Genomic DNA, 24505 nt, shown 5'->3' with positions numbered 1-24505 from the left:
GTCCCCAGCACCCTTCACCTGTTTTTACAAAACACAAATAACTCTGGAATTCTCTAAGCGGGCCGCGCATTTATGTTGTGATTGCGGGAATGATTAGCTTGTCAGTTTTCGTGACGAATCCTGTCTTGACTTTGTGAAATTGTTCTGACTTGATTAGATCCACCTGCAGCTTCTCACATTGTGCCTAGGTTGTATCTCTCCACCAGCAGTTGCATCTGACCTCAGCCAAACGGTAATCCATCGTGCCAATCATTCAGTGTTGGCTCAGAGTCGTTCCAGCGTTGGCTCTTTATTGGCTTGGGTAATTAAACGGGGCTCGTGCACGTCTGGCCTGTTACCGCTGGGAGGGTGGGAAGTGAAAAACCGATGACCAGGTGGTGGCAGAATGCAGGACCTGTCAGACTAGCTGATGACCATTTTAATTCTGCCCTGCCTGGGGCTATAATTGATATTTAGCAGAAAAGGTTAATTGTAGCTGTGATCTGTTTAAATTAGAGGAGAGATCTGGAGACCGGGGCCAAGACCCTGTGAGTCGCTGGGGACAGACACGCATGCTGCCGAAGGAGTAGACACACACACACTTGTGTGTACATAGACACATGTGCAGAGCTTTTCACAAAATGTTACCACAAGTGAGGATTAACAAAATATCAATTATCGGTAACATTAGAATAATGTATGCTTTATTTCCTTTGAGCACTTAGTTTTTTATTTATTTTTGTATTAGATTATGCGGTATATTATGTGTTTTTTATATTTGTCCATTTTGTACCATACTTTCATGTTTTGGTGGTTTACTCTAACCTTGAGACGAAATGAAAAACAACTATTGTACCATATGTTCTCCAGACAGCACTTTTTGGGCGTTACTGTATAGACAGTTGACGCAAGCGCCTGGCCAGAAGTTATCTTCCAGCCTGTATTTGGTTATAATTTTAACTAATTATTTATATTTAATTCATTTAATTATTATTAATGTTGATATTTTATTGTAGAATAATTGTATTAAATTAAAACTACTCGGCAGTCATCGATTCTTTGCGGAGGTCTACCGGAAGTTAAGTTTGGGCCACATTACATTTGTTGATGTTGTTGCTGCTGAAACCATCTATACACAGGCAGCAAACGTTTGTATCCTATCATGTAAGCTTGTGTAATGATAATAACGTGGTAAGCCATTACACAAATAAAAACAATCTACGCTGTATCATTTTCGCTGTAGCTCTGCAGATGGCCTGTCGAGCGCTGAACAAGGTCAGTTAATGTCATTTTAGGTGAGCTGTTTTTTGTAATGCCACAGGCCTTTTGTATGCATGCAAATCACTGGATGTTCAAATGCAGGTTCAACCGAAGAGTTTTCATAGTGAACCCTTCCACCAATCACATTCCGGCAGCGCATGAAGCTGCCTACATCACCACCTACATTTTACTGTTTCAACAAAAACAGCCCATCCACCTGCCCTGCATGACACGTTGGGTTTCCCATGGCTTTTCATGGGGTAACGCTCTGTGGACGTATTAAAAGCAGCAGGTCAACACTAACCTGCAAAACTCTGGGGAAGTGGAGACTAAAATTTGCACACGTGCACACCACCAGTAATGCCGAGGTCACGGGTTTGATTCTGGGGTGCAAACTGAGTAGTGTCTTGAATGATTTTGATTAAAGGGTCTGCCAAGTGAATAAATGATTTTGATGTTGCACTGTAAGAACGAGACAATACTGGGGATACAGGAGTGTGTGGAGTTTTCCAGATCGGGACTTATAAGGCTCTTGTCCTACTAAGTGTTGTTTTGTTTTTCTCTGTCTAGTGTGTGAGTCTTCTGAGCCATGCTGTAAGGAAAATGGAGGCGCCAGAGGTGAACGCGGCACATAGGAGCAACTCCAAAGATCGGCTCAGCGAGGTAAGTGCAAGACCGTGCGGCATTATGACATGACTACCTAGATAGCACAGATACGTCCGTTAGATGTCTGCTAAAGATCTGTAGATCTGGAAAACATCTGCTGTGTGAAAACATCTGATAAACATCTTTACACACGTTCTAAATCATAAACATCGAACAGACATCATGTAGCAGACAATAAGCACACAATTACAATCTTACAGATGTAAATGCAGACAGCAAATAGACGTCTGCCAGATGTGTGTGCTATTAGGGTATAATAACCGATGGGAGATGGTTAAAAGAGGCTTTGACTTTAGTAAGAATGAATATCGGCCTCGGATTTGTGGCTTCATTTGCATATGCAGTCTGCCTGATTTGCTGAAAAAAATATGCAAATCAGATAAGTGGCCTCAGTTTGACAGGTGAAGTTTGTTTCGTAAGCAGTTGTCGCATGTAAAGTCGCTGTCAGCCAAGAGCGCTTCCTTCACCACCTTCTTTGTAATACGATGTAATATTGAAGAGAAAAAAATAGCAGTAGGTTTTAGTTTGGCTGTGGGATGAAGGGATAATGTGAAGAGGAAAAGGGTAATGAGAATTTGTGTCAAATTCCCTCGAGTCTAGTTGAATGCTCGTCCCTAACTAATGGCTGTCAAACGCACTCGTCCGAAATCCCCTGCAAATTCACTTGGATGGGTGTACATCGCGTGTGCCTCGTCGAACCGAGGATGAAGGGGCGGAGTAGATGATGAAAAGAATCAAATGTATTTAATGAAAAGATTAAATGCGACGCTTAGGCTTTTCGGATTCCGGAAATTTCTGTCTTCCTCCGCCGCCGACGTTTATGAATTTGCGCAAGCTGTGTTTTTTTCCTCAAGGAAAAAGTCACAGGGAGAGAGGGAGGGAAAGAGAGATACGAGCTCCAGGCAGATAAAAGCGTGATCCAGGCTGACAGTTTTGACAGCGGAAAGCGACAGAACAAGGAACGGGCAGAGAGAGAGGAGAGCGAGCTGAAAGACGGTAGAAAATTGCAGACTGTAAGGGCTGACAGCACCAGATATGACATTTCCTTATAATCTCCTGCCAAAGAAATGGTGCTAAAATGCAGAGCGCAATATCCATGTCATCTGTACGCTTATCTGTCCATCTGAAAGAGAGCGAAAGAGAGACGGAGACAGCACGAGATCTAGGGAGGCTGTTCGTCTATGTCCCACCGCGTGAGGCCTGGACAGCGGCGCTTACGCTAGCTTTGTAAACAGGATCATCTTTCATCACTGTCACTCCGTTAAATGGTGTTAAAATCTTCCCTTGTGACTCGCCGTACATGCTAATTTTTTTGCATACTAATGTGCTTTTCATACCCGCTTCAAAGCCGCGAATGCGTGTGCGCCGCTGGCTAATGATCTCTGCGCTTCATAGGCGGATAAAACTGGATTTCTTTTTTATCGTCGGGGTTGTCAGAAGGAAATGGAAACAGGTGGGGGGGTGGCGATGTCGCAGAAAAGTGTGGGGCAGGCACAAAGCGATTTTAAAATGTGCCGGTGTTGGGGCTTGCCACTTTAGTAGTGCATGTTTTTGCCCAGATATTTTTATTTTAACGTAATAAATCCACATCTTCTTGAGATGTTAAAAAAGAGAAAGCTCTTCAGTAGTAATGAATAAATAAGTACAGAGACCGTAGTAAGAATAGAGAGCATTTTTCATTTGATGTGAACCAATCGGACGCCATGAGGTAGCTTGTTGAACATATCTTACGCTTCAGAGGTAACAGGACACCCTAACGAAATTTATCATGGTTTTATTAAAGTAAAAGTGTATTTTTAGTCGTCTGCCAGATTTTTTTTAATAAAAAGAGTATTTAATGTCTTATTGGCTTAACCATTGACATGCCTTTACACAAAAGTATAACTAAAATATGAATGTATGTTTGTCTGTGTAGTTCACTGTTGTGGTGTTAGAATGTTGTGGGTGGTTTCTAAGGTGTTTTAAGTATTTTTAGCAGGTGGCTTTGTGGTTGCTAGGGCGTTGCTAGGTGTGTGTTCTTGCTTGGTTGTTGTATGGTTGATTAACAACCCACTCCTAAATCTCTGTACCATTTTGTTTCCCAGATACTGTACGGCATGGCACCTTCCTACAATGCAAGTCTAAAGGATTTTTATCTCCACCGAATGAAAAAATTAGGTTCAAACTTATATTTTTTTAAGTAATTGCACACATCTTCTCGACAAGCTGCACATGAACCATTTATGTGTATAGCACATCCAAAACCTCTGACGTTAGGTATTAGCCACAAATGCATCAATTATAGCCCATGTTTTCATTCGTTTCAATGTAAATATGGCATATTTGAAACTATCTACCTAAGTCTACAGAGTGTATGTTTTGTTTTACGAACAGTGAGCATGTGGATATTGCATGACTGTAGCAACACTGATAGTTTCGAACCCACCCACTATGTCACAGACGCTGCCCACAGAGCCCCGCCAACGCCCAGCGCATCTCATCCGTCTGTTCTTCGCTGACTTCACGCTCCGTTACATTCTGATTGGCTTCTTTTCATCCTGTGCCCTATCTTAACCAATAGCCCAGTCCGTAGCTAAACAACCTGCCCCATCCCACTTGTCACAATCTGTTTGGGCCCAATAAATGCGTGTGGGGGGGACAGGTTAGTGTGAATTCGAATGAAGAATTCCTCCATTTATTTTAGAGAGGTTGTTTGGTTAACCCTGAAACAGCTGCTGTTCCGTTCGCCCCGCCACCCCGTTTCTCTCTCTCTTTCTCGTTCGGCCCGCATCTTAATCCTTTTTTGAAGTCCTAAGCGCTAGGAAAATCCATTGAGCGCTGTGTATAATGGCCTTTAAGGGAGCATGTTTAGATGTGGCCCGGCCCCGTGGCTTATGAACCAAGGATGGTGTAATGGATTTTTTTCTCCTCTTTTCGCAGCGCTAAATCCAGTGCATTGTTCCTCATTATCATTTAAATAAGTCTCCCTTTCAGGTCTGAATGTGGCGATGTGAATGAACCGAGGCATTGTAAGGCTAACTCTACACATTTTGGGCCTCCCAGTGAGATCTGCACCCTCCATCTTTCTCTCTCTTCACATGTCACGCCTCCCTGTTCTTCTGTGAGAGAGGGATGGAGAGAGGAAGGTTCTGGAAGAGTATTTGAATCCTGCCGAGCTGCCTTTCCGGTTTTCTCAGGAACGCTTCCCTAATTGTCACAGTGGGAATTTGTAGTGAGTGTGAGAGGGAGCAGTTGAACTGATGAGGGTTAAAGCCCTGCAGCAGGTGTGTGTATGTGTGACTGAATCTTGAGCAAGGACAAAATTGGTCTTGCGGAAAAGTCACCCCCTGAGACAGAGGGAGAAATTGCCAATCGAGCAGAGGAAACGGGCAGAAAAGACCTAGAGAGATTTGGAGATTGGTATTCAGGGGTAGTCTTGCGCTGGGATAAGGAACTTGACTTCTTTTGCTTTAAGATTGCGACTATATATCGCCCATTTCTGTCATCGATGGAGAGTTTTATCCACACAAATGTGGTATTTGCATCATGCTTATTTCTTTGTTTACATAAAAATAAACATTATGGCATCGTTTATTCACCCTCGTGTCGTTCAAAACTTGTGTCAGAGTGTATCTGACAGAAGAAAATATGTTGAGAAATGTCTTGGTGGTTTTTGTAATTGAAGTCAATGTTTGGTAATCAACTTTCTTCAGAATATCTTCTTTTGTGCTCTGCTGAAAGACGAAAGTCATACAGGTTTGGAATGATATGAGGGTGAATAAAGAATTTAAAACTATCTTTTTAAGATTTTAGCTATCCTTGAAATATATGCTTGGTGTTATGAAATGGTTATTAATTTGTTTTTTTATATTTCACATCAGAGTTCGTTTAAGATGATTTGTATTTTCATTCAACATTCAAATTTTTGATATGCAGGGCTATCCACATGAGAATTTCCTCCCTGTAAAATGTTGATGTTTACTCCGATACTCAACACAATTTTTTATATTGATAATTAATGCAAAATAATCTAAATCTGATTTGATTTTAGAATCTGATTTACAGTTGGATTACACAAAATTGAAGTATTGTATTTAAACATAGAATGAATTTCACAAAATGGTGCGAATATTCTAGCAAACTCTTGTTTAATTCAGTGGCTAGTTAATCTCCTGTTGCCTTGTAAACTCTTAAAATCAGCTTGATACGTTTGATACGTCTGCCCTATTGTGACACATATATTTTTTCCTTTAGCTCACTGGTAAGAGCATTGTGTTAACAACGCTAGGTTGTGGGTTCGATCCCACGGGATTGCACATTCTTAGAAACAAATGGATAGGATAAAGCAATGTAAGTCGCTTTGGATAAAAGCATCTGTCAAATGCATAAATGTAAATATATGAGTGGAAAAGCTGTAGGAATGAGGAAAAATGAGAAAAAAAATGTTGTCCTTAAATATTTAAAATAAAAAACAATTAATAAGTCTGCGAAGTAAAAAAAATCTCACTTGTTACTTGATTGTGACTTTTAAAATTGTGCACGTGATTCAGAAGTTTCAATCAGATTATAGCAATTATACCAATACGTTATTCCAAAAATACAAAAGAGTTTTTCCAAAGCTGCTTTGCAATGCTAACTGTTGGTTAGCATAACAGGCAGCCTGTGATTAGCCTATTTGTTTTGGTCGAATTCACTATTAAAGGACCTTTAACAGTTACAGCTACAGTTTTTGTAGACTGTTTTTTCTTAGACTGTTACCATTTATAGAAACATAGACAGGACCTTTAACCAGTGGATACGTACACCATTGTGTTTTGTTAAGACTATTGAGTTGTTTCCTTTTGGGTCCAACATTGTTTCCTTCTCGTGACAACTCCCTTGATTTATTTTTGTTTGGTGAAAGAATTCGCAGAGATAGTTCGGATAAGCGGTAGAAAATGGAAATGGAATGGAAAGAATTCGCATTCATCTTTAGGCAAAGGTTTGGAAGTCATAAACTATGCTCAGAGCTCAACGCAACTCATTCAAACAGCCCTCGACTGTTTCGAAAATACCCACGAAAAAATCTGAAAAAGAGTTTGTCATGGCAAAATAAAATACTTCACGTTCCCCCTCATTTAGCGGAAACCAACGGGCTGATGCAACAGCATGGAAAATGGATGCAAACGATGAGTGTTTTGGGTCTGATCTGAAATGTCATTTTCTTTGTGATGGCAATCCATGACAAAGTTGTAGAAAAGGATGTAACCAAATGTGTGTGTGTATCCACTCTCAGAGTAAATCCCACTGTTGTAAGGTGAATGCAGAGTATGTGAATTAACAACAATGAACAATGTTCTCAGTGATGGTTTCTTAGACATGTGTGACTGTTACTTCTGCAGAAATGATAGCTCATGTTTTGTGGCTTGTTGAGAAGACATTGCAAAAAGGAATATGAGCCTTTTTTAGAATCTAGAATTTCCCATAGAGTCCACCCTGGCAACCCCATATATCAAGGCACTAAAAAACCTTAGCAACCGCATAGCAGCACCCTGCCAAATAGAATCCACCCACAACTTTCCAGCATCATGGTGGCGAGTTTTGCACGGACGACCATATTATATTTTTTCTTTAGTTTATTGGAGACCACAGGCCAAGAGTTTTTCTAGATTAACTTTGTAGGTTTTCAGCTAAAAGCTCAATTTTGTTGAGATAATGCCAAGGTCTAACAGAAAGGAAAGGCCTTGGGGAGCCAGACCAATTTGTCTGAGGCGGCAATGTGCAGGAGTCATACGGGTCACGGGTTCTGGTAGATCCGTCTGTTTTTAAAGAGAGCAATAGGGAGAGAGGGAGAGAGAGAAAGAAAGAGAGGAATGAGAATGTCATTAAGCGAACGAGCTGAATAGAGGGTGGGGAAAAAGGTTAATGTGAATATTGATATTAAAGTGCTAGAACTTCATCATGTGTCTGTCATCTCACAGTATCCCTCAAAGGTCACCGCTGTTCTCTCCCTCTCTCTCTTTCTCTCCCCCAGAGCTCCACTCACTCTTTGTCAGGACGAGGGTACTCGGTAAGTGACATTTTTACGCTCTGCGGCTTTACGGCAGAATTACAGTATCCTCTCCTTCCGTTTATTGCCCCGGCAGCGGACATTTTAATTATGTTAAACAGAGAAATGGTGGATTCGTGATATTAAGGACATCACTCTTAGGTGACTGACTGATTAAATGGTGAAAGGTGTCCCGTTGCACCTTGGGTAAATGAGCCTTTCTTTATATTTACGACCGTTTTATTTTCAGTGCACAGGCTGTTAAAAGTGTCACTGTGTCGACATCTTTTTCAAGTATCCCCGGCAGTCGTTGGCTAAGGCTGCTTTCAAACCGAAACATTTTCTATGCACATACGAATTGTTGTTTTTGTTTTTTTGTGTTCAGAAATCGATAGCTTTGGGTTCTCAGTGTTGCCACAGAGGGCGCTATTGTTACTCTACGTACATCCATATTTTGCACGTTCCCGTAAACTATCTGCGTTTTGGTTTACTTGTGTAGATGTTTCTGGTTTTCGAAATCTCACTAAGCATTCGACTAAATTAGATTAGCAATCTCCATCGTCTCTCTGTATGCTAACTTTATTAGAATCTGATGATGCATTCATGAGACTTTCATACGTCATAATTGTTGTGTTGCGTGTAATCCACATTTTATTGGTTATAAGCAAACACCTTATACTGTAGCATAATCAAAAAAAATTAACATAAAGCCTCATAATCTACTTTTAAAACACACTTCTTCACCTTTTATTCGCAGATAAATACATTACACATAGAAATTACCTCCTCTCAAAGCTAACAGTTTCTTATTTCATATTCAATACCTGGTGTATATGCACTTCTCACCCACTTCGGAAATGCTAGGGATTCATTGTAGTATTGATTTACTGTTCTCATTCTAAAGGTAATCGTATTCTCTCAAAATATTTTCTGTAGTTCTTTGTTTTAAAATGCAGACGTACCCTTGACATCGAAGCTAAAGGGGGGAAATGCACCACACATCCCTCTGAAATATTAAAAAGCAGCCGTGTATTTCATATGCAAAATTTCTGCTGGGATGTCAACCAACATGTCACCGGTTTGCTGTTTATGCATGACAGAAAATTCGCTTTTCATCAGATGCTCAAATGTTTGTTTGCTCGCGCGCACACATGCAGACGCATACTCTTTGACATTTCCTGTCACCTTAGAATGTCAGCTAATGTCTGCTACTGTACGACTGCCTGGCGTGTTGTTTATTTCATATGTTTTGTCAGGTTATAGAGAAGGTAGTGGAAAGGTTTCAGGACTCATTCTGTCATGCTGACTGTCAATATTCAACATCTTTTATTGTGTCTGGCCAACCGTTTTAGGGTAGACATTAACTTGTATACCTGTACATTTTTAAAACCTCAATTAGGTTAATCTCTTTTTGATAAAAGTCAAACAGTAATAAATATAACTTTGGTTGGAAACACACTTTATAGCTAGAACACAAATGTGTTTTTGTTGTTTTTGACATTTACAATGTCCTCCAGACAACAAGCTAACATAAACTTAATCTTTCTCTTGTCATGTTGTTTTCATCCTCGGTGACAAAGTAGAGCATGTTAGACCCGTGTTGCCTCTTGGCGACATCCCGACATGGACGTGAAAAGAGAATCTATCTGTAGAGGGCCTGTGGCGGCAATAAGCCTCAACTGTCATATCGGTTTAGACAGAGAAAACATGACCGAAAAACAAAGCTCGTCCTTGGTTTCATGCGGTGGTATGAGGGTAGAATAAAGAAAGCATGAAGAGAATCCAAAAGTAAACACCGAAATGCAGGATAAATGCGGATGCATCATTTTGACACTATATTTTCGGTCTGATCTTATGTTTGTGGCCCTTTGGCCTTGCACTGTTTGTGTGTGCGAGTGTGTGTGAGCTCCAGACACACACTTGTGTGTGTGTGTGTTCTTGTTTAGGTGCTTGAGTCGGTTATCTTCAAAAATTCAAGGCACGGCAGTACGGTCAGGGGCCCCTGGGGGCCATTCAGACACTTCACGCTGTGTCGGTAATCATCTGCAAGGAGTAAAAGTGCTAAAGGCTAATGCATAGAGAGAGAGGGATGTGTCGAGAGAATGAAGGAGTGAAATTTAGCCCAGCGACTTGCTAAGTGGGCCACTGCTTGGCAAGTTTGTGTTTGGTCCCTGTTGGTGGAAGCTTATCTTAAACCCCCTTAGCTGTTATAAAATGCACTTGTAACCCACTGCTTCGTAGGGCTTATTGCTTTTACAAAACGCTTATTCCATATGCGTAGCAAGGTTTGATGAAATAAAGTGATATTAAGGCTATGTAATGTGGTCAGCAGTTATAAATCGGGGTATTTTATAACCGCTTAGAACTCTGCTCAACCAATCAGAATCAAGGACCAGAACTGACCGTTTTATAATGGCGTATCATTCATTGTGAAAATATAAAAAGTAAAACGTAATTTTTTAACTTAATGCAAATTTGCTTATTTCTTATTAGGTAGCCTAGTTAGCAATAACATCTGAAAGTGGTTGACCAAGACTGATCATATATTGTATCTTACATGAATGACGACTCTGAAATTTTGTTTGGACTTAAAGGGATAGTTCAACTTAAAATGAAATTACTTGCATCATTTATTCACCCTCTTATCATTTTAAAGCTGTAAGACTTTATTTCTTTTGCCGAACACAAAAGATATTTGAAGAATGTTGGTAACCAAACAACGACAGTACCCATTCACTTCTATTGTCGGGAGACAAAACCATTGCAACTCAATGGGTACCGCCATTGTTCGCTTGCCAATGTTCTTTAAAATATCTTCTTGTATGTTCTGCAGATGGAAGAAAGTCATACAGGTTTGAAATGACAATGATAGAGTATATGACAGAATTTTAGTTTTGGAAAGAACTATCCCTATAATAAGATGTCTATAAGGGGGAGATGCACCTGCATAAACATCATCGTTCAAGGGTGCAACAAAAGACTTTTGACATACATGAACCAAAATGACATGTATAGTCTTCATCTTCTTGTCACGAATCAAACGCCTCAGTTCTGCACCATACTCCCACCAGCATTTATATCTATGGCACCTGCAGGCTAAGGCACCACCTACATGAAAAATGTAGAGAGCAAAGGTTACTTACCTGGCCTTTATAAAAGAGAATATGTTTTCTAGGTTATGTTGGATAGATCAATAACATGAGCTTTACATTATTTTCTGAGTTGTTTGAGGAGTTAACATATTTTAAACCTGAGGAATATCATTTCAAAACATGAGTTTGAGTCCGTGTTTGTACCCCAGTTTTTTGCATTTATTATTTGCACTTAACATTATTTAACAGTAAACATGTTTTCCCCTGCTATTCCTGACCGTATCATAGCAGGCCCGGTTTTGAGTCGCGAGTCGTGACCCAGCAGTAGAATGCCGCTGGTTTGGAGATATGTTCTCATGTCGGCCCTCCAGCACTCCAGTGGAGAAGTGCAGTGGTTATAGTTTGATGCTCTGACAATATCCTGCACTTTATGTGTGTGTTTGTCGAAGGGGTGTGTTTCTGGGTGAAAGCCATATTTGTTTATCGCTGTGTGCGGCCCGCTGCACAGCCCGGTCCTGTTTCTTCCCTCGCATCGGGAAAACGGTGCTGTTGCTGCTAGCAACAGATAAAAAGTGCTGTTAACCTCAGCGGGGTTTCAACACATCAGTCACACGGGGAGATAAAGGTAGAAAGCTTCAAGGCCTCAAACACAAACACAAAAAGAGGCTTTTGGTCCCTTCGTGGGAGCTGGGATGAAAACACGCTAGCGTAGTCCAAAAGCTAAGCATAAAGGTTCTGAGACACAGACTGAATAAAAACAGAAAATATTTTTCTCATACCGCGCGATTTTGACCTTGCATTTTGTTAGAGTAGAGATGGACCATTTCTCTCCGCCAAACACACTCCCATGCGCGCACACACACAGAGCGATCGGCTTAGAGCAGGAAAATGGAAAGGAAGTGCGAGCGTAGTTCTGATGTTGGGAATTAACAAACTAATTGCTTTTCCTGTTTAAGCTTTCTCTTTTAATGCTGTTTAGTCTTTAATTATTCATGGCTCTGCGGTCCGGCATGCTTTCTGAATAAAGCTCCGCAAATGAAAGCCTGCCATGATTGTCCCAAGCTCTTATTATGCGTCTACCAAATGAAAGTTAATGCATATTTAAATGTCTTTCTTGACGCTTTTTAAAAACGGCTGGATTTTTATGATGACATCATCAAAGTAAGAACTAAAGGTGGGGTGGTTGATTTGGAAAGGTGCTAACTTTAGCCTGCTAGCACTGAAATTATAATCCCACCCTCTTTGCGCTTCGCCGTCCAAAGCCACGCCTCCTCCAAAAACATGAACGTGCACAGTAAATCCATGTTACGAGTTACAAACTAAAAACATTAAATTATTCTCGAAGCATGAACATCAAAAAGAAAGCAACCATGGTATCGTCTGTCAGACCCTTTGCCTGCCGGAGCTGTCTAATCGTGTAAAAGCTAAACCTATGTTATTTTGATTTTTCATCTTTCTTGTTCCAGACGTTTTTCAGTCACTGCTTTTTCAAATTCTCACATTCGTTTTATATTCGTTTCGCAGGAAAGTTTGATTCTTGCTATTTGTCCGCCATCATCCGTACATTGACACAGCGGACGTGAGCACACTGATGACATATGATTTCTCATGTGTGTGTGTGATCAGGGTGCTCAGTGGTATGCAAACTACGTTGGCTGAAAATTTACACATGACCAGTCACAGCGTTCCGCCAGAACGTTTTGATTGGGCGAACGTTTTTTAACCCTACCCCTTTAACGGACAAATTACAATTACAAAAATATTATTTGACCACTATACTTCTTGATTGCTATGAGGATGTAAAGAGATTTCCAACTAGCATTAGAAAAATAAATCACCTATTCTGCCTTTAAAGGTCCAGTGTATGAAACTTTGGTTGCGCATTGCAACTCCACCTCTCCCTTTCGAAGTACTACAAAGCTGACACAAAATTTTGATGACATTATGTTTTCGCTTCTTGCCAGAGGAAAACTTATTTACGAGTTTGTCTGTTTAGGGCTAATGTAGAAACAACACTGCTAATTCCATGCAAGGGGACCCACGGTGTATATAGATAGAAATAGCTCATTCAAATGGATATTAACATTGTTCATCATTATTCATACACCTGTATTATGTTGTATTTCTGTTAATAGATCCTACACAAAATTACACTTAAGACCTTTAATAGGATTATTGATCTAATCTATACTTAGATTTACTTACATTTATGCATTTGGCAGACGCGTTTATCCAAAGCGACTAATATTGAATTATCCTATACATTTTGTTTCTTAGTATGTCCAATCCCCTGGGATGGAAACCCACGACCGTGGCATTGTGAGCACCATGCTCTTACCACTGAGCCACAGGAAAGCTTTTTTAATTTGATCAGTATTTGTTTATTCAATATTTGTGATACGGATAGTTCCTGCACCCTAACATGCCGCCAATAGCAACATGCTGTATCTTTGAAGCTCGTCGCAAATGGTGACAAATGTAAATTACTGCGCTATGTTATTGGTGCTTTTGCTCAATCAGGCTTTAATTACATGTTGCCTCTCCCTCAAAAAGCATTTAACAGAGACTTGAATGCCTTAATGAGGAGCGTAATGAACTCTCAGGATGTTTGGCTGTTCCTCTGCATATCACCGACAGTTTTATAGACTGTTATAAAATACCATTTGCATCAGCAAATTACAATGGCTGGATATCATTATACAAAAACGAGCCGATCATAAATTAAACCTCCAATTACAAACATCTATCTGTTGGGAGAGAAAATGAGCGGTGTGGTTTTTATTCATTCCAAGAGAGACAGAGATGAGGGATGCCAGGCACCTTTGTAGATTATTCTCCGCGGAGGCATTTATTCACTTTATTGTTTGGCTGCTAGCTCGGTCTCCTGACTGAAATGGGAAGCTACATTAAAAGCTCATTATGGCGTTGCACGGCCTGGCTAGAGCGAGGAACCTTTGGTTGTCCACTAAACGTTGATGCTTGACTCTTGTTTTATGCAGATAAAGACGTTTTTGGTGGTTAAAATAGCTCACTCAAACATAACAATTATGTCATTATGTAACTGATATAACTGATATTTTTCAGATGAGCACACAGATGTCCTGTAATATATGTTGTGAGTTGTATAGAATATATGATTCAGACCACTGTTAAAACGGAGTTACTATATGATACGAAGAAGCCCATTGCACAATGAGACCGAAATTTGTGTCCGAAATTTTTCGCATGTTAAAAAATAAATACGACCTCACATTGTGTCAATCAAATTTACACACTGCCTCTGATATTTTCGTCCGTCATAAAAAAATTCGGGCCGGGTTTGATCTTCTGGGTTTTTAACATCCATCTTATAGTTAGAGAGGCCTTTTTAACAATTCAGAGACACCGTACAAACGAAAGCCAAATACGAATGAACGCATACGAAAATTTCGGACTGTATGTGCAAAGACCTTAAAAGGGATAGCTCACCCAAAAATAGACATTCTGTCATCATTAACTCACCTTCGAGTTTTTCCAAATCACAGAGAAAGATATTTGAAAGAATGCTTAAATCCAAACAGCTCTTGGACCCCAGGATGTGGAATATGGTCATGTAGAATAAGTGCTTTATAAGTGCTTATAAACAGCCAATATGCTAATAATATGCATGCTAATAAGCAACTAGTTAATAGTGAGAATGGGTCCTTATACTAAACTGTTACCCTATTTTTGTTCTGTTGAACACAAAAGACGATATTTTGTGAAATGTATGAAACGAACCGTTCTGGGGCACTTTTAACTACCATTGTAATTATTCCTACTATGGTAGTCAATGGGGTCCAGAACTGTTTGGTAACAAGCATTTGTCCAAATATCTTTCTCTGTGTTCAACCAAAGTATATCAAATTTATGCAGAGCGAGTATTTCATGACAGAATTGTCATCTCTGTCGGGACCACTATCGTCAATTATTTAACGATATCATATATTTAGTCTGGTGGAATGAAACTGTTCTGGGCAAACTCTCTGCCCGTCCATGCAGCCTTGGATATACATAGCAGGAGCACAGCAATACATGTCCCCCACCTGGGGAACCAGACATTCCCTGATGCATAGCAGGATTAAATTAAAAGTTCTGAAGATACAGCAGATAAGGAGGAGCTGGGGATGGAGGTGGGTTTTAAGTGCAACACGATTAAGCAGCTTATGAGGAGCAAAGAAATGCAACTGAAATAGGACGCAGTCTAGTGTGTGTTTAATGACTTTAGGTAAACATTGATTAGCTACACCTGATGACCTGCCAGAACTAACACAATGCCTGATTTTTGGGGGAACTATTCCTTTAATAAATCATGCTTAAAATGTTTCTCCGATTTTGAGGAAAAAAAGACCAAGAGGTTGAGTAAATAGTGGCCAAATTATAACTTTTGGGTGAACTGCTTCGTCAACCAAAAAAGAGCGGTTACAAAAATAATTTTAAAACGAACCATTGACTAGAAAACGGTTGAGCTCCACAGTGTAAAAATCATTTTACTTCATATATGTGTGCGTGTGTACAAACATAGTATACACAGTATGTTTATTAGATTTATTATCTATAAAAATTATTATAATATACAGAAGCAGATAGGTGTCGCCGCTCTAAAACGCTTTCAAACACAAAAACACCATCAAATTCACAAAGCCTCCTCATTAGTTTTATGACACATGCCCTGCAAATACTCGCTAAACAAAAAACACGAACACGCATTGCAAATCCTCGCAACAAAAACAAATAGCCCACAGTAATGCGCTGCAAATTTTCAAACAAAAACGCGCTGCAAATTGGCAACAACACAACGGAAGTGTTTCCAGGGGACTCAAATTACTGATGCACAATGGCTGGAACGCGCTTCATTTCACTGTGGCCATATCGTGTGGAGTTATAAATAAAGAACTTAAATTGGGTCCTATTTTATTGTTGTCGATCATGTTAATTGTAGGTAATAATTGATTAAACAATATAATATTTTTTCGTCCTTCCAAGTAAGTGATACTTGTGAAAGCATGTCGGGCAGCTAAAAATATGTTTCATGTTTTTTTTAATGGTTTCATGGTTTTCTTCAATCGATAAATTGTTCAAAATGGCCGGCTAGAATAGAAAAATGCATAAAAACTGAGTTTAAACCCACACGTGGCAATATGGCCGCAGTGAAGTAAAGCGCGTCCCAACCATTGTGCATCAGTTATTTGAGTCCCCTTGGAAACACTTCCGTTGTATTGTAGCCATAAGGAGCGCGTTTCTGTGTTTGTTTGTGTTGCGAGGATTTGCTGCATGTTTTTGTGTTTGTTTGTGTTGCGAGAATTTGCAGGACATGTGTCACCAAACTAATGAAGAGGCTTTGTGAATTTGCTGGTGTTTTTCTGTTTGCATGTGTATTCTTCCGTTGCAGCACGGCGACACCTATCGGCTTCCGTAATAATATCATCATATCATCACTTATTCATAATTAAGTAGATGTGTTTTAAAGTATGTTCACATGGTGAATGTTAAAACAGGAAAATCCATCAATGCCAAAAATGAATGTAAGTTCATTACCATGTACCAATGTTCCAATGTTCCTCTGGACATAGTTTATATCTTTTCACTGTAAATTCTCTTAGACAGATTGAGATTGGTCTCTTGATATAAGGCAGAGATAAGATATTGGAAGTGAAGAGAAACCGTACATTTTCACACTCTCCTCAACGTTCATCCTCTGTCCTCTCCTATTCCATGTATCTCTCCTCCACCTCTTTTCTATGTGCGGTTTCTTCTCCTCTGTGGAGCTCCTCTGCACCGCAGTGTGATTACACAGGAAAGGGGTCTCTATAAATCAAGTGGATTTATAGCGTTATAGTTAATAACGCAGCTGTGGGCGTATAACATGGTTCTCTAAGGTGCTTTAAACGCCTGGCGCCCAGAACACGTCAGCTCTCTGACCACCCCGGGGGGAACGGCAGCACATTAAAACCGGCTCATTATCAGAGCAGAACCGACATTTAACATTGAACTCCCTTATCATTTTAACATCGACTCAACCTCATACATTAGGGTTGGATATGGTTGGACAAATACCGTTTTTATATTAAACCTTGCGGCTGTTTTGTTCTGGGTTTATTTGCCCAGAATGCTGCGTTATTTTCTGTTTACGTTGTTTTGTAGAAGAGAAAGAACATAAAGTATAACTGCAGCAATTTAAACACACATATTTAAACATATAAAACACATGGACCAGAAAATCCAACACTATCTATTTGCATTTTACCATATGGCTAATTTTGGCTAATTCGTATGAACTACGAATAAATGTACTATCTCATTCCTACATTTTAGTATGATTTGCTTTCGCACCAGTGACGTTAGGGATAGGGAAAGCGTAAAATAGTTACAAATTCCTGTGAGATCAGGTTGGAAAATCATAAAGTTTGTAAGCCGCTAGCAACCCCTTAGCAACCACACAGAGTACCATAGCAACCAGATAACGGTGCGCAAACAAACACTGAGGGGAGACTAGCAATCTTGGTGGAGGGTTTTGGACATTTGAGCGGATGCATCACTTTATTTAGGATGAATCACTATGTTGTTCTTCTCACATTTGTAACTCGCTTGGGATGCCTGCTTAATGCCTAAATGTAAGTGTTTTTCAGCATATTAAATATTTGCACCCTTGAATACCTGATTATGTAATTACTTTTTAAAGAACTTCTACGTTCATTGACATCTGCATCTTAGTTCAGTATTCCATCTTTCCATCTTCTTCTCGATGCGTCTCACAGGAGATACCTGCGCAGCCTCCTAGGATGCGTTTTAGCCTTAGAGCCGTTGCCAAATCTCAGCACGAGGGGCGGAACAAAAGCTTTCTCTGAACAAAAACGCTCGAGGCATTCAACAGACCTCCTCTACTGCGCTACAAAAGACCCGCAGGCCCTACAGAACCGTGAGAGCCTCGCTGCCACCCAAACAAAGGGAGAAATTAAGCAGCGCTCGGAGCGATACGGCTCGTACACACAAGCTAAAATGTTTCTTTTATAGCTCTAGTGGGTTTCAACATGGCGTCACGCTCCTGAGGGCAGTTGAGGGAAGTTGTTTCATCATCTTTTTTTTCTTCCTTTTCTTTGCTACCTGAGATTCTCGCACCTCTTGTAACACTTCCTGTGTTAGTTTTATTAAGAGATCCGAAGGCTGAGGATTGGAGCTTTCTGGAGGTGTTGCGCATGTATATTTTTTGCACATCCCAAGATTATTGCCTTATCTGGTGCCTTTTAGATGTTTGAACACATTTACAATCTCCTGCCTTTCTAACGTAGGGTCATTTTTGTCATCATTTATTCACTCTCATGTTGTTTAAAACCTTTATATGACTATTCTTTTCAGAAATATCTCTGTGGTTATGTGTCCATACAATGGAATTCAATGGGGTCCCAGGTTCTTTAGTTACGAATTACCTTCAAAATATCCTCAGTTGTGTCATGCGTAAGAAAGTACAGGTTTTGAATGCCATCAGGGTGAGTACTGTAAACTTAAATTTTCATTTTTTGGTGAACTATCTACCCCAAGAACATCACGGTACATCCACACTAATGGACAATTATGTTATCACTATAGTTAAAGTTGCAATGTGGACTCCGGTATTCTCTAAAATTCAAAATGAATTCAGAAACGTTGGCATTATAACGTTGGTTATTATCCTTAGTGTGAAAATGTGTAGGCCATGTTATGCCGTTTGCTCATTGGATAACTATACAACATTTAGAATTCCTTCCCTCGTGCCATTTTATTTGAAACGTCTTGTATCAGAATCATGCTAGTTTGTCCTTTTTGGGTTGTATTTTTTTATTCTCTCTGCTTGTTACTTAACACCCTTTGAATCCCCTCTGTCCAACAGTATTGTAGATTTATTTTTTGTTACCAGTAGCTCACCTTTGCTCTTGAAATAAGGCTCAACAGTTCCCTGAGAACCTTTTTAAACAGAAGTGGTAAACGTCAGGCAGCGGACACTCGACGCAAGCGTAAGTGTGACATGGAAAAAGTTAGAAAGAGACTTTTGTGCTAGTGCAACCTTTGTGGTTTTGACACTCACTATACGCTCTCACCTCACCTCCTCTGCGGCTTTGCTTCAGGCTAACAGTTGCACCCCAGTAGCTACAACCCATATTTCCTGTAGCAAAGCGAGAACGTTTATCTGCTTTTGAGGCGTCTCCTCGCAAACACATAAAACACCTCATCCTAACAATGTCAGTGTGTACTTTCAACCTCCCGTGTCATCTCCACCCGCTGGACAACAGCAGATCCAGCACAGCCTCTTCTGTGGAATAAAGTCCCAAACCGCCTCTGCTACGTGCCTTCCCTCATGTCTGTTAGATCTTTAAGATTGTAGAGGCGTTCGAGTGTGTTTACGGCAGAGTTTATCTTGTCCCAGTTGCCGAAATTAAAGTCACATAGGCTTGTCCCTGAAGCAGACCGGTTAGAGATGGTTTTGTCATATGCTTTGAGTTATGTTTGTGACTAGAAATGAGTGGTGGTGCATTGTGTTTAAAGGTGCAATTACTAACGTTTTATTAAAAGCAAAACAAATCTGATTAAAAATAATAAAAAATTATACATAAAAACAATATTTAAAAAAAAAGTTTTTACTATACCCCAGTTTGCAGCTTGTCAGGCAATTGTATTTTTCAGAAAGAGATGGCGATTGAGATTCTTATATAAGCTTTTTATACGGGATTGCAGCTTTAAAAAAAAAAGATTGGTTTTTACAGTGTACAGCATACATAAGAAATGGTGAAATAAATAGGAAATAAAAAAATAAAAACGAGTATTAACAGCAACTAGGATTGCAGCGTTAAATGTATCAGATCATGTGTTTTATATATAAAATAATGTAATCAATGAAGGATGTCAAATGTTATCGTCCACACACCATTAGGAAACATTAAAAATGTATATGTGACCCAGTTTGTTACCTCAAGCTAAAGATTGAATTTTTTCCTAATTCATACATGTAATTTCCATTGTTTGTTTGAGCTAGATATGATCATTATTACATGAAGAACCCCGCTACATCATTGGTTGATCTGAATAGCCTTTGTTTTGGCATGAAAACGAGTTAAGCACTTAACTTACAGTAGATTCCAGACGGTCACGCATGGTTTTTTGCAGCTCAGTGACCAGACTTACTCCCCCCCGCTATGTTATTAATACAGTCTATGGCTCCTGTCTGTGCGGAAGTGCCCTTAACATAATGAAACCCACTATGCGGCAGGATTCCAACAGCTAAAGCTGCTCCTCACAGGCGGAGGCCCCCCATAGAAAGGTGAAACCTATCTTAAGCACCTCCAAAACCGGCTTATCAAAGCAAAATGATGCTCTCACGATTTCAAAGGGATCCCTTTATCAAACAGTACCACCAGACTCATTTGAAAACACAGCACAGTCCATACGTCTATACGTAACATATTAAAAATCTCCAATTATTAGCAGTCCAGTGTCACAGAAAACCCTGAGACAGCCAATCAGGTGCTTCGCCAGGCTCTCGGATTCGTCAGCAGAGCATCCTGGCTTCTCTCAGATTCATTACACCAGCCAGATGGGCTGAGAATTTGATTCCAACTCCCCCCACAGAGAGAGAGAGAGAGGTAGGAGGAGAACAGGACGGCGAGGAGGGAGAGGAAAAATAATGGTTTTTGTTTTCATTTACATTGCAAGTTATTACATTTTAATGTAACACCTCTGGGACCCAGGAGCATTAAATGGCTGTTGTTGAGTAATGGAGTCTAACTGCCAGTGAATGCAGAGGGAGAAATGAAATTAGCGAGCACAGCAATTTGGCACAGTGATTATGGGCTCCGCAGAGGCACTTCCTGGTGATTTAAGAATGCTAACATTTAAGCATGTCAGATCTCATTATTCTTCAAGGTTAAATCGAGGCGCTTCCAAGGGATGCGGCGGCAAGAAAGGAAATAACTTCCAAATTTGCCTTTTTAAAACGGAGGTGTGTGATTTGTGTGCCACTAGCATCACGAAGCGGAAATGAAACAATAATGATTGTTTTCAAGCAGGTTTTCTCAAACATACCCCACTTGGTTAGTCTTTGGAGGTTTTGAATAAGAAAACATCCAAAATGTGCACTTTTGGGATGCACTTCATGGTACACACGATAAAAATCTCGGTTTGAATTTTATGGTTTCTTTCATCTGCCATGAGATCTTTCCTGCAAGTACAGCCAAGCATTTTTCTTTCGTCTTATTTATTTCCGAAGATGCAATTTTCCGCTGCGCAATTGCCAGCGCAGCATCTTTTGTCCTTCGTATACCGCTGTCTGCCGTTCACGTCCGCCTTTATCTGATTACGCGCCACAACAATGCTTTACTTTTTCTCAAGCCAAACACAAAGCGAAGGGCCATAACAAAACAGAAGCGTTTTTTCCATTCTAGTGCGTCAAATCCTTTTAAAGGTGTTTACCCACCAGGCGTGTTGTCATCCTGTTAGTGAGGGGCTCAGCTGGAAGAGCGAGTTGTCGTGGGGATAATAAAGGACTTTAGAGCCGCGCGAATGCAAATGCACTTACTGTAACTCGCTGTGATCAATCCCCAGCGCTGCTCCGCCAACCAGACAGATGGGTTCTGCTTTTATCTCCATCCATTCGAGGCTGCGGATATCAAAACAGAGCATTTGTTTCAGAGGAGAGAGAATGTTTCTGTGGTTTTCTCTTGGGAGACTGGGGTTGAGAATCGTGTTTAAAGGAATGAGACTTTTTTTATGTTTTATACTTTTTATATTTTGCTCCTTTGTACTGTAGATACAGTTCTGCTTATTGGCAATTTCTGTTTGCTACGGTGATGCAATGGAGTCTTCTCATCTCCCAGCCCGATTAAAAGAGGCAACTGTTAGTAGTCTTCAGCTTGATCCATAGTAATCCATTGCTCTATTTGTTTCCGACCAGCATTTAACACCGTTTAACATTGGCTAAACCATTATGAACACTTTTTGTCTGACTTTTAGCAATTGCAGTGTTTTGAACCCGTTTTGAAAACATTGTTTTTGTAGTTCTATTTCGTCCTGTAAACGAGACTGTAATTGTGCAAAAAATACCTTTCGTGACATAGCAGATCACACATCATAGCTCTCAAAACATTTCCAGATTGTTTTACAAATACACCCTTTGTTTAGTCTCGCAAGGCATAAGCAGTCGTCACAAGTTATTCTAAACTCAAAACATGCATTTTTTGTGAAACCAAAAAGCACCCAAACACATACGTTGACATTTAGCCGACTTAAAAAGAATTTGTTTTTGATCACAAGAATGTTGATCTGAAGGCATCACAAAGCATACAGCAGGGCTATTCAATTCTATTCCACTAGGGCACTTAAAACGCTCACTAATATAATCACACTTGCTAACTCACTATTTCGATGATGCAACGCAAAGTCGGAAACCAAACGAGTCACCTGAAGGATGATGAATGTAAACGCCACAAATATATGTCAAACTCATGTGTATGAAAAAAGCTCAACTCTTTTTGTGCATATTTTTTACTTTGTAAAATAGCAAGATAAATATGATCCACGTTTCTTATTTTATTCAAAATATTTGTTAAATGCAATAAACATAATAGTAAGTAAAGTGACTGTGAGAAAACTGAACTTCACCATTCTTCAATACAATCCATATGACCGCACAGGTGTTGATAGGAGGTAAGTGTTATTTTTATTGCAACAATGTCTGTCACAGTAATTTCATATGCATGGTGTTTACTTCAGTTTTTAGTCAATTGTCATTCGGATGAGTAGGTTAAACAAAATCACCTTTGAGATGCATGTTGTGGGTTCACTTATTACGTGCCACCTTAGATCCTCATCTTGTATTTATTGTCTCTCAGTCTTCCGAAGCCTTTGTAATTCTCAATGCAGTAAGAAAGAATTATCAATTATCAAATTAAATTGAAATTCCTCGCTCACCCGAAACTAAAGCTCCATGTCCCTTTAAGATCCCACATCTGTTCTGGAACTCGCCATGGCAAAGTCGATCCCTCTCCTTCTGCTAATATGCAATATAGAGGCCAGGGGTGCCGCCGTGCGGCCCATCAAACTAAAGTGCCCCTGACAGGACTGATGGAACGGCTCGGGCCCTGTGCGGCCGGTCAGGCTTAATGCATCTGGAAAGAGGCTATAGGCTTGACAGAAATGAAGACATGGAGACAGACTGAGAACCAGAGCAAAAAAAGAGCTGGAAGACAAGACACGACATCTCAGTGCTGAGGATGTCCAAGCACAAATACAAATGACTGCACAAACTTTGTATTTTATTAAAATGATTGTTAACCATAGTTTGCAAAATAGTGTTAACCAGGCCATGTTAAAAAAAGGCCAGATTCGCATCTGATAGCGCCGATAAGCCGATGGTGTTAGATAGTACAGTCTCAAGTTTGTTGAGCTCTCAACGTATATATTTCTCTCTCTCGTCATTTCCTTACATTTATTTCTCGTTATTATGATGTATGTATATTTCACTAAATAGAAAATCAGTCACACAATCACAGAGTGTAAGAGGAAGACACAAATACATCAGAGAGGAACGAAACAGAAACATGGGGGAGATGTGAAAAAACTGTTTCCACTGTGGGTTCGAGTATTGACAGCCGTGTGTAGTTTCTCGCCTCGTCTGAAACCAACCGCCCTCCTCTGAGTGAAAAACGTCCCACCACAAGATAAGCAGATAGGCACACACACTTGTTCCCACACGATGATAGCAGTTTGGCCTGATACGATCACACCTGAGAGAGAGAGAGAGAGAAGAGAGAGAGAGAGAGAGAGGGAGAGAGAGAGAGAGGAGAGAGAGAGGGAGAGAGAGAGGGAGAGAGAGAGCAAACAACACCCTACCCTTCCGTTCTCTGAAGTTTAGAAGAGGTTTTGAGACTACTGTGTTCTTTTGTACACAGATTCACATTCAGTCTGATAGATTCTGAAATGTTTATATCTATACTTTGAATATGAATTGCTTCATGGCATATTAACTTGGTAGAAAGCAGACCAAACGGTAACTTTGTTTTAATCCCCTTTGTAAATGTGCACACGTTTAGGGGTCTTGTATATTAGCCCGTCTTCACATAAGCACTAACATAGACTGAAATAGACCAACAGTACAGTCCTCATGAGAGGAGATGTGGTACACGGCACCGATAGCATCAAGTAGCCCTGAAACTGATACGCCTTTGAGTGGTACAGAGTCTTGCCCAATTTGTGTTTGTTTATTTGTTTGTCCTCTGATTCTAACTGACAAGACGAATAATAATCAGAGATAATGTTGCTGCTTTAGTTACATGTTAGCAGGATCAGTTTATTTACTAAGGAAACACAGAAAGCTACAATAGTTCTTCATAAAATAGGAATGGTGGCATTTTTCTTGAGTAGAACATCAAAGATATTTTGAAATACGTTGGTAAACAAACAATATTGGCCCCATTGACTTCCATTGTATACACTCAACCACCGAGAGATTTCTCGA

The 24505-nt window shown here is 40.0% G+C and overlaps 1 protein-coding gene across 11 annotated transcripts in view; it reads left to right on the top strand.

Moving 5' to 3' along the window:
• The window catches only part of fbrsl1 (fibrosin-like 1), a 245130-nt gene that overhangs the window by 83666 nt on the left and 136959 nt on the right, over positions 1-24505 (top strand). For 10 of the 11 annotated variants that reach the window (XM_056745377.1, XM_056745375.1, XM_056745383.1 and 7 more), the window contains exons 3-4: positions 1810-1902; positions 7898-7933. In XM_056745377.1, the coding sequence (XP_056601355.1) occupies positions 1810-1902; positions 7898-7933 (129 nt within the window). The remainder of the gene's footprint in view (positions 1-1809; positions 1903-7897; positions 7934-24505) is intronic. The other variant, XM_056745378.1, reaches the window with a different exon arrangement.

Source organism: Triplophysa dalaica, chromosome 4 (assembly GCF_015846415.1).
Source record: "Triplophysa dalaica isolate WHDGS20190420 chromosome 4, ASM1584641v1, whole genome shotgun sequence".
Taxonomy (NCBI): Eukaryota; Metazoa; Chordata; class Actinopteri; order Cypriniformes; family Nemacheilidae; genus Triplophysa; species Triplophysa dalaica.
This window is presented reverse-complemented; position numbering and strand designations above follow the sequence as displayed.